The sequence below is a fragment of the Zingiber officinale genome, chromosome 6A, assembly GCF_018446385.1.
Source record: "Zingiber officinale cultivar Zhangliang chromosome 6A, Zo_v1.1, whole genome shotgun sequence".
NCBI classification, from domain to species: Eukaryota; Viridiplantae; Streptophyta; class Magnoliopsida; order Zingiberales; family Zingiberaceae; genus Zingiber; species Zingiber officinale.
The window spans coordinates 116,813,176-116,823,245 of NC_055997.1; the positions used below are offsets into that span (position 1 = coordinate 116,813,176).

The 10,070-nt window shown below is 33.5% G+C and overlaps 2 protein-coding genes across 4 annotated transcripts; both read left to right on the forward strand.

The window, feature by feature from the left end:
• The first annotated feature begins 28 nt into the window (after positions 1–28).
• On the forward strand, positions 29–5,471 carry LOC121997639. Of its 3 annotated transcripts, XM_042552155.1 has the most exons (5): positions 29–152; positions 374–451; positions 1,024–1,417; positions 3,031–3,268; positions 4,050–5,471. In XM_042552155.1, the coding sequence occupies exons 1-5, from the start codon at positions 142–144 to the stop codon at positions 4,172–4,174; spliced, it is 846 nt and encodes a 281-aa protein (XP_042408089.1). In that variant the 5' UTR covers positions 29–141; the 3' UTR covers positions 4,175–5,471. The 3 variants fall into 3 exon arrangements, with proteins under 3 accessions (XP_042408089.1, XP_042408088.1, XP_042408090.1); XM_042552154.1 differs by lacking the exon at positions 29–152 and having other exon boundaries at positions 313–451; XM_042552156.1 differs by lacking the exon at positions 29–152 and having other exon boundaries at positions 357–460; positions 4,050–5,470.
• Positions 5,472–5,806: 335 nt separating this feature from the next.
• LOC121997640 (type IV inositol polyphosphate 5-phosphatase 9-like) lies at positions 5,807–8,603 on the forward strand. Its single transcript, XM_042552157.1, has 7 exons — positions 5,807–6,764; positions 6,855–6,962; positions 7,036–7,375; positions 7,611–7,798; positions 7,882–7,990; positions 8,070–8,227; positions 8,321–8,603. Exons 1-7 carry the CDS (start codon positions 6,742–6,744, stop codon positions 8,439–8,441), a joined length of 1,047 nt encoding a protein of 348 aa, XP_042408091.1. The 5' UTR covers positions 5,807–6,741; the 3' UTR covers positions 8,442–8,603.
• Positions 8,604–10,070: the final 1,467 nt, after the last annotated feature.

The window sequence follows — 10,070 nt, forward strand, 5'->3', positions numbered from 1 at the left end:
AACCAAAAGGTAATATTTGAGCATAATGATGTTGATACTGCGATCTCAATTCATACAACCTTAGTCGATGGGTGGATAAGTTTGATTGCTTTTGTATGAACTAGCAACTTTTGATCAATCTGCTCCTGCTCGGGATCAAACATGGAGATGAGGTATGTTATACTATTTTGATGAAGATAAAAGTTTAATGTACTAATATGCTATTTCACTTCTTTATTTAGAAATAGTTTGTTGAATCTATCAACCTTTCATCAATTAAGGTTGAAAGGCCAAGGCCTTGATGATTCATTCAACATTGATCGATCGGTTCACTTAATTAGTACACATGGGATTGTCACATTCATATGCCTCTTGTTTACTTGTCCTGCCTCAGAAGTGGCTCTTGGCTCCTCTCCCTCAACCTTATCGATGAGCACGCACACTCCTGGGACAAAGGCAACTTGGGAGGAAGGTAATTTTGGTAGGTCAATTTCAAATTTCATACCTGTTTAATAATATTTATGTTATAATAGTTATCATTCTAATTATTATAATACAGATTTGATTTATTTAATAATATTCATATTGTAATACACTATTTTATAGTTGTTATAATATAGACTTAACTTGTTTATCTAATATTCATATTATAATAATTATAAAATTGTAATTGTTATAATATGGATTTATCTTATTTAATAATATTATATTATAGTAGTTATTAAATCATAATCATAATTTATCATGTTCACACGATTAATCGATAATAATCGATTGATTCAGGATTTAAATTTGAAATCAAACTATCAAAATCAAAATCAGTATATTTAAAGATAATTATGTAATTTTCAAAAGGAGACCGGTGGGATAGGATTTTTTTTGAAATTCTATGTGCATTGATTCGTTGTAATATCGAACTATATGGAATGTAATCAGGTCACACTGCAAGTCACACGCGCGGTTAATTTATTCAGTTCTGCAGTTGTTATAATAATTTTTGCCTAATTTTTTTTAATGGTGGTGTCGGACCTACAAAATCATCAGATACACGTGCTGTAAAACCAGCAAAATCCCTCTCTCTCAGCGTTACTTCGCGCGTGAGGCGGAGAGCCAGGACGAGATGACGGACTCCGACGAGTGCAAGACCGCCAAGACGAGATCCAACACCATCGCCAGTGGCGAGGAAGGCGTTCGCGGGCGGATCGAGATCGAGCTCGATCCCGTCGTCGCTGGCCGCGGCGGCGATACGCTCTATTCCGTCCTTTGCGATTTCGTCGCCGGCGTCGTTTCGTCGCCTCCGTCCTCTCTCTTCCCATGGATCATGTTCTCCTTTTCTAAGTCCTCTCCCCGCCTTCAGGAAGCGTCGAGAAACTCCTCGAGGAACCTCCGCCTCTGGACTCGTCGCGGCGGCTCCATTCGCGCCATCTTTGTCATCTCGGTACGCGTAGCCATTAAGGCTCTCTTCTTGCTTTCTTTAGACCTTGAATTTTAGATCGAGGTGTGTAATTTGCGTTTGCGGAAATCCAAAAGGATCCCACTCTGCTCACTTTTTTTTAAAAAAAATTTTTTTTTGAAGAGATTGCAAGCTGAATGCTGGATGATTTAGGATTCTTTGTTCGATGTGTACTGATAGAAATTCCATGGTATGACAATAGCTGCTTCTTTAGTAATTCGACCTATGAAGAGGGCCTTCAATTTTTTAAACTGCATTCAGATGAACAAGTTGTAAAAAATCTGACACATGCACAATTTTCATGCTCAATGAGGAAGCCATCAATCCAACCCGCGTCGATGAAACAATTTGGCAACATAATCACGCCAACAAAATGCATCTGCTAAGACAAAATGAATGTTAAACAATAGATAGCCTAATACATGTGTTCTGTAGTCAAGATATAGCAATGAACATAACAACACAAACTACAAATTAGCAAAAATTGATAAGAACGACGCACATAGAGTTACTGGCTGCCTTTTACTGAGTTGTGCAGTTCTAGGAGACCTTTTTCTCCCCATTCAGTTTCTGCAGTTTACTTTTACGCATGGTGAAACTTTTGTATGATTTGTTGAGATGCATGAGTTATTCTCTTTAAGTTTGAATTCTACACAAAGTTCCCACTTTTCTGGTTTTAATCATATCCAAATGTGTTGGTGCAAGTTTACAGAAGTCATACTCTGAATGCCTTTAGATCTTCCTATATATCCTGTTGCTTGATTCACAAATTACAAAAGTTCCATCTTATGAAGAAACCATGAGTACAGTACTCTTCTGCACTTGAATTATCTGGTTAATTTAACTGCACCATTGTTTTGTATGCCATTTCATTTTTTAATCTCTTACAAGAAGTCTTAGTGTTTGATTTCTTAAAAATTCCATCAAATGAAGAACTAATATAGTGAGCACAGTACTTTGTGGCACTAGAAGTTTCTAGTTAATTCAACTGCTCTAACTTTTGCATCACAAGTCTTGCATAAGAAAACTTAGTGCTTGATTTTTTTATTTTTTATTTTTTATTTTTAAATTCCATCATATAATGAACTAATATAGTTAGTACAGTACTGAGTACTATAAGTATCTGTTTAATTCAACTGCAGCATTTCTTTGTATGCTATTGTATCGTAAGTCTCTAATAAGAAATCTTAGTGCTTGACGTCTTAAAAGTCCCATCATATGGATAACTAATATAGTTAGTACAGCATGCTGTTGCACTGGAAGCATCTAATTGATTCAATAGTAGCATTGCCTTGTATACTGTTTACTGAACAATCTCTTTCCAAGAAATCTTCGTTCTTGATTTCTTTATCACAATCCTATTCTTTCATTTTTTCTTTGAGAACAAGATTGCTTTTTTGGATACTGCTGTTGTTTTAAATCACCCTACAAGTATATATCAATTCATTCATCTTGTTTGGATACTCTATGCCTAAAGCAAGCCTATCTGTGTAACACATTTCACTGTCACACACATGTTATGCCACTGCAATGACTAATATGTTTTTCACTCTAGCGAACATTGAAAACGACTTATCAAATTCTTTTCTGCATGACAGGTTGGAACAATCACTCTTCTGGCTTTGACAGGCTTGCTGATTTTTTTATGTTTCTTGTTCACAGCCACACTAAATGCTGTTATTGTTTCTCTACTGGTGTCTTTGGTAGCTGCTGGTGGTTTTTTGGCTTTCTTCTTTTCATGCTTAATCGCAATTTATATTGGCACATTATCCATAGCAGCTTTTGCAATCTCCATAACAACTATCTCAACAATCATAGCCATCATGGTAGCTACTGGTATGTAATAAATTCTTATCATCAATTGTTTATATTTTCAGATGCCCTTTAGGATGAAAGAATCAATTTATATTCCAAACAAAATAAAAAATAAGTGGTAATTGTATTTTTCTCGAGAAATATTTTTTCATAGCATTTTCTCAGTGATCTGCAATCGTTCCCTTGTGAAAGATCCCTACCTGTATAATTATTTTTACATCTCTTTCAAGTGAGTTGTTTACTGCATCTAACCCATTCAAATTTAATTATATAATGATTTAATCACTTGAATTTTATTGCATACAAAGTAAACCACCAATTACTCATCTTTACATTAATTGGAGTAATTTACTTTGTGAAATTTGTACCTACCATAGATTATGATAACATTAATAATATTCACTATCAAAAGATTAAGAATCCTAGGATTGTGTGGTACATATATCTTTTGACGTCTTTCGTTATAAATTTTTAGTTTCTGTTATTAGAATTTAATTGATGTTGCATGACAGAAGTGTGTTAAATGAACATCGCAGTAAGTACCTTGATGTAGTCAAAAAACCTTTTACTAACCCAATGCGACTTGGGTAGGGGTCAAATTTATTGTTCTTGGTTCTGAATGCTTTCAGGTCAATTGGCCTTAATCTGAAAACTTGGATCAGATCAATTTTGATCGAGAATTGATCGGATTCAACCCAACCCATATATGCATTTATATAACTGCTACCTAAATCTTTTTTTTTTTTTTTGGAAATATATTTGTGATTTGAATTAAATTCTCGTCGTTTAAACATTGTTGCAGGATGGATTGGATTCTTCTGGGTCATTTGGCTTGTTGCCAAGAAAAGTTTGGGCCTCACGTCGCAATCAGTTAGTAAGGCAAGTTCCATCATATCAACATATTCAAAAACTCGGCAAGCAAGCTAGGATGCTGCACCGAGTACTTCAGGTTGAAAATGATTGATTTTGCGAACATTCGTATCTTTATACTTGTTGATTGCAAGCATGTAAGTATATCGACAACTGATGCATCATGCTCAGTTTTGACATTCAATGCAATTCATTGCACAACTTCACTGAGCAAATGCATGTGATAAAGTTGTGTTTGCATTTTGTTAGAGAGGAATAGTTAAGTATAAATGAAAAGAATCCCTTTGGCTTGAAGTTTGAACTAATCCTTAGCATTTCCATTTTGCATGAGATTGGAGTACTTGTATTTTGTACCGCATAATAGTCCATGTACATTGATAAATCATGTATCGAACAAGTACAAAATATATTTTTTTACAAAAAGGAGGTTTTCTTCACTAGTGAAAAATAGTGAAGTTTTGTTAATTTTATATTGTTTTTCTTTTGGTGCTTCATGGAGAAAAATAATGGAAAAGAAATCAGTGTTGGAACTCAACTAAGCTACTTGGACATGGATCATATACCTTCTGTTCTTCCCTTTTTTTCTTGCAAAAGGAAAAAGGAAAAAGTTTTATTTGATTGTATTTGCTTTACTACATTATCTATATAAAATATTCTTAAGTTGTTTTTTGATCCATAGCTATAGAAACTTGATCAGAAGAGCTTTGGATAACTTATTCACTAATTGAATAAGTTGGTTAATTAGTTGAATTGCATATTAAACCATGAATTGATTTAGTCAAACTAATTACTATCGACCCTTGGACTATAAATGTTTCTGATACTATTGGATTACTCTTTTCTTGAATGATGATAATCTTTTCTAGATCCATTCCATATTTAATGTCTCTTATTCTTTACCATTTGTTCAATGCACAACTGATAACATGAGCTAACCTAATTGCTTTCATTTTTTATTCATGCAAGTTGAAGTTGAGGACAGTGGTTACATAAATTTGAGGTCCATAATGCAACAAGATTAAGATTTCCTATTCTTTCACTAATTAAATAAAACCACTTGAAATATTTTGTTGCAAGATATTTTTGTGTTGAGTAGTTGTGCACACAATGCATTTATCTGTTTTATTTAGTGAAGCACAATTGTAGATTTCCATGGAGACAAAGTATCAATTTCAACACTCTTATCATCATCATTATTATCGACTACATTACATTCTTTTTTTTTTTGTTGAGCTCTATGCAGAATTTTCATTGGTGTTCTGACTAATAATATGATTTTGAGTCTGTCATTGGAGAAGAACCAAGTGACGTTTCTATTATTGTTTTATATTTGGTTAAGAGATACATAGATATGATTATATTGAGATGGTTATTAATATTTTCTCTCTTATTATTTTATATATATATATATATATAACTTTATTTTTATTTATTCTTATGTATTTGTTGTACTATTAGGTTTAATTTTTTAAATAAAAAAAATCAACATTTCATCTTTGAAAAAGCAAATTTTCACAATTATTACTTTCTTTTTGTTGTAATTAATCTTTTCCATCTTACTAAATGAAAAACATCAACTTCCATATAGATTCTACTGATTTTATTTTATTTTTCTCAATGAAGTGATATTTTTAAAATGGACTTGGCTAATCTTCACTGCCCATATTAAGGATAAATAATATTTAGCTTGAGAAGATGACACACTCCAACCAATTATACATAATTATTAGATCTATTAAGAGTTAAAAAAAATTCATGGCTCTAATTTTTTGGAGCCATTAATTTTGTTTTTCTAAGCCATTTTTTTATTAAAAAAATTGAATAGTTAGAATACTTAAACAATTCAAAATAAAAAATAGTAAAACTAGAGGTCACAAAGCTAAGAGAATATATTCAAAACCAAGCAAGTGGGAATAAATAAATTTATAATAAAATTATCATTCTTAGCATGAGACAAAATAGAAAATATCTCACATTATTTAATATATAAATGTCAGAATTCAGCCGTTGTTTCGCGGATAGTCTTGACTTTAGCCTTCTTCTCCGAGCCCTTGTCCATTGTATAACTAATGCTTGAATGTCCTTCAACCCCTCCTTATCAAGTGGGAGTAAAATAAATTCATAATATAATGATGATTATTATTATACTAATGAAATCATTATCTCATCCCTCTAAGACCCTTGTTCGAACAACTTAGATCTAAGAACTTCTCAACTTTGCACATTAACAGTTGAGTGTATTTTTTTTTTAGTACTAAAGATCTTCAATCTAATTATATATGTTCTAAAACTCCACATGGAATCAAATTATCATCAACTTGCAAAATCATTCATTTTCTTTATTGAACCCTTGTCTCCCCTATCACCTCAACCTCCCCCAAACCTACTACCACATCATCATCCTCATCTCCCTCTCCTCCACAAATTGAATGAAGCTACATAACAAGTTAATTACACAAAAAACAATCGCAAGAACATTCTAGACTTAAACCCCGTAATATGTCTAACTAAGAAGAGAAGGTGCCCTTAATGACATCCTTCCTTTCTTTCTCCTTAAATATTCCCTCAAACTTCACACTTCTCCTCATAACTTGTGATTGATTTTATGGTCTCGTCGCGAGAAGATGCCTAATGCGGCCACATACAAGTGAGCTTCTTTCGCGTACACTTAAACTCTACTCTTCTCTTGAACACATCCACATATGAGAAAACTAACACCATCTCTTTCAAATTTCAGAGTCTTTGTCGGCACTTGGAATGTCGGAGCCATCACACCATCAAACAGTCTCAATTTGGAGGATTGGTTGGGCACAAATCGCGACTCCTACGACATTTATGTTCTCGGGTATATACATATCGAATTCTATACCGTTTTGTATAGTTTCAGTATTATGATATGACTGCTCAATGGGTTTAAGGTTTCAAGAGATTGTGCCACTGAGCACTAGAAATGTGCTTGGTCCTGAAAGGAACAGGGTGGCCATGAAGTGGAACTCACTCATCGGAGCAACTCTGAACAAATGTCATCGAACCGAGGAGGAGAATAAGAAGCCTCGTGAAGTAAAATCGGAGCATCATCACAAGGTGTACCCTATGAAACAAGGGGGTGTTGATCATGTCGAGTTCAATTGTATAATGAGCAAGCAAATGGTTGGGATTCTGATCTCAGTTTGGGCGAGGAAAGATCTTTCAGGATTAATCAGGAACCTTTGTGTCTCCTCTGTTGGTTGCGGCATCATGCGCTGCTTGAAGAATAAGGTATCGGTCGATCATATCCCTTGAAACTAGATGGATTTATACAACTGCATGAGGGTGTTTTCGTACTCCTTTTGGGCATCTACTATGATATTTGCAATTGTTTTGTTGTTGTTGTTGTTGTTGTTTACTTGTTATTTGGAAAGTCTTTTGCGATATGATTTGGGTTGTCATAGATGACTTATTGCATTTGGGAAATTTGATCATAATTTTGAAAATATATATCTATAATTTGTAGGGTTCGGTGTCGGTTAGATTCTATCTTCGCGGAGCGAGTTTTTGTTTCGTGTGTTGCCATCTGAGTTCAGGAGGAAAAGAGGCAGACCAAAAGCTTCGGAATCTAAATGTCACTCATATTTTATCCAAGACTTGTTTTGCCGCCAACGACTCTTCAAACAATTCTCCCAAGAAAATTCCCGGTCACGAGTAAGTGCGTTTCAAGTTTTTCATACGCTTAGGACTAATGCAATTAACGACAAATCATTATCGTCCTCATCATCTTCGTGCAGTCATATAGTCTTGTTCGGAGATTTAAACTACCGAATCTCCTTACCCGATGCGAAAATGAGGCAACTTGTCGACCGAGAGGAGTGGAAAACCTTGTTAGATGATGATCAGGTATGAAATTACATTGTCATTAACAATAAACTTATAATTTTTTTTAACCCTAATTAAATCTCATGTCTTTATTTTGTAGCTAAGTTTTGAATTGTCCCCAAGAGGAATATTTGAAGGTTGGAACGAGGGCCCCATCAATTTTCCTCCTACATATAAATATAAACCTAACTCTGATGAATATTATTATGGTTATATTTATGATGAATCAAAAGAAGAGAAGAGAAGAGCTCCAGCATGGTCAGTAAAACTAAACTAATTAATTTTATTTATTTATTTATTTTTGGGTGGGGAAAAGAAGTGAGAATTATGGATTTTGTTTTAAAAAATTAGGTGCGATCGAATCCTGTGGATCGGGAAAGGCTTGAAGCAACTTTGCTACGAGCGATGCGAGTCGAAGTTGTCGGACCACCGATCAGTGCGAGCGATCTTTCTTGTTGACGTAGAGGTGTGATTGTAGTGACTTATATACTTTGGGAGGATGATGTACGAAATGGAAGATCGAGTTTATTTACTTAACTACGAAATCCATTTCTTGAATTCGCTCAAATTATGAGTTTCCACTTATCGATAGCAAATGAATAGATGCCTAATATTTCTTTTTGGCATCGGGGCACAGGTTCATTAATAAAAAAAGGAAGGATCTCATAGATCATCCGAGTTGGTATGTGATGGAATACTTGTCACATGAGGTTACGGAGTCGAAATTCAGGATAGTCGGGACGTAAATCCCCGGTCCCTGTGCAACTCATCTCACCTGTCACATGCTCGCTCAGGATGTTGTGATTTACCTCTCTCGTGATGGTCTTGAGTCGGGTGTGATGGAAGCGCTGGGGACAGACGATTTCACCTTTTGCTACATTAATAAAAAAAAAAAAAAGAAAAAAAAAAAAAGAAAGAGAACGGAGGATAATTTTCTTATATCCCAAATCGAGATGCAAGAGCGCTTATGTAAAGCTAATTATTATCCTAAATTTTATATATTTACATTCTCTTTCAATTCTCTAAATTTAGATTTATATTATAAAAATAAAATAATATTTTTTTTTCAACATCTACTCTCTCTAATTAAACTTTTTGGTATTACAAATATAATAATAAAAAATTAGAAAAGTAAATAAAATAATAAAAAAATTAAAGATAATGAAAATTTTAAAATAACTAATATAGTGTGTAGCGAAAATTAATGTAGTATGTAGTGAAAATTAATTGTTTAAATTTAATAAAGTGGATAATTTATTTTAAATTTTAGAGATATTATAGAAAAATTGATATAGATATTTTAAGAAAATAGGTCAGTTGAGGGTGATAATCCCCGAGAGCAGATCCTCTGGTCTACAAATTACGGACCAGGGATGATCCACTACATGTGGACCTTTGATTTAGATGGATCCCACCCATTTAAAGATGAGGTCCATCCAAATTAAAGATCTTTATTAGTGGACCATTTTCTGATCCACAATTTATGGACCAGAGAATCCCTATTGAATAACCCCCCTCATCTCCCTCTCAGATTAAAAATTATTTTTTTCCTTTACTTATCCTTCCTTCACCTCCTCTCAAATAGACTATAAAAGAATAAATACTTGAAACAAATGATTTAATTTTTTTAAATATAAGAAGAATTCTATGTTTTACTTACTCTTCATTCACCTCCTTAGATAGTCCATAAAAGAATAAATACTTTAGTTTTTTAAAATATAAGAAGAATTCTATGTTTTACTTACCCTTCCTTCGCCTCCTCAGATAGACCATAAAGGAATAAATACTTGGAACAAATGATTTAGTTTTAAAATATAAGAAAAATTCTATGTTGGTGCAATTGTGGTCGAGGTTTGATCAAGTTGACCAAATTTGATTTGACTTAAGTTGTGATTTTAATATTTGATTAATATATTATTTGATCGAGTGAGATGTCAAGTAGGTAAATATTAATTAAATACTTGATCGTCGATTAATATATTAAGTTGATTGAGCAAAAAGTTAAGTAGGTCAAAATTACTTAGATACTTGACAAGATATGAAAGTCCAAGTAGATCATGTTTTACCGGATACTTAGTGGTTGGAAGTTTAACATGGAGTT

Coding starts and splice junctions, on each gene's coding strand:
- LOC121997639 (XM_042552154.1), top strand. CDS start 345: ATGCCTCTTGTTTACTTGTCCTGCCTCAGAAGTGGCTCTTGGCTCCTC. Junction 452..1,023: donor AAAGGCAACTTGGGAGGAAG/GTAATTTTGGTA, acceptor CAAAATCATCAG/ATACACGTGCTGTAAAACCA. Junction 1,418..3,030: donor GCGCCATCTTTGTCATCTCG/GTACGCGTAGCC, acceptor TCTGCATGACAG/GTTGGAACAATCACTCTTCT.
- LOC121997640 (XM_042552157.1), top strand. CDS start 6,742: ATGCCTAATGCGGCCACATACAA. Junction 6,765..6,854: donor CCTAATGCGGCCACATACAA/GTGAGCTTCTTT, acceptor TTCAAATTTCAG/AGTCTTTGTCGGCACTTGGA. Junction 7,376..7,610: donor TGCGCTGCTTGAAGAATAAG/GTATCGGTCGAT, acceptor TATAATTTGTAG/GGTTCGGTGTCGGTTAGATT.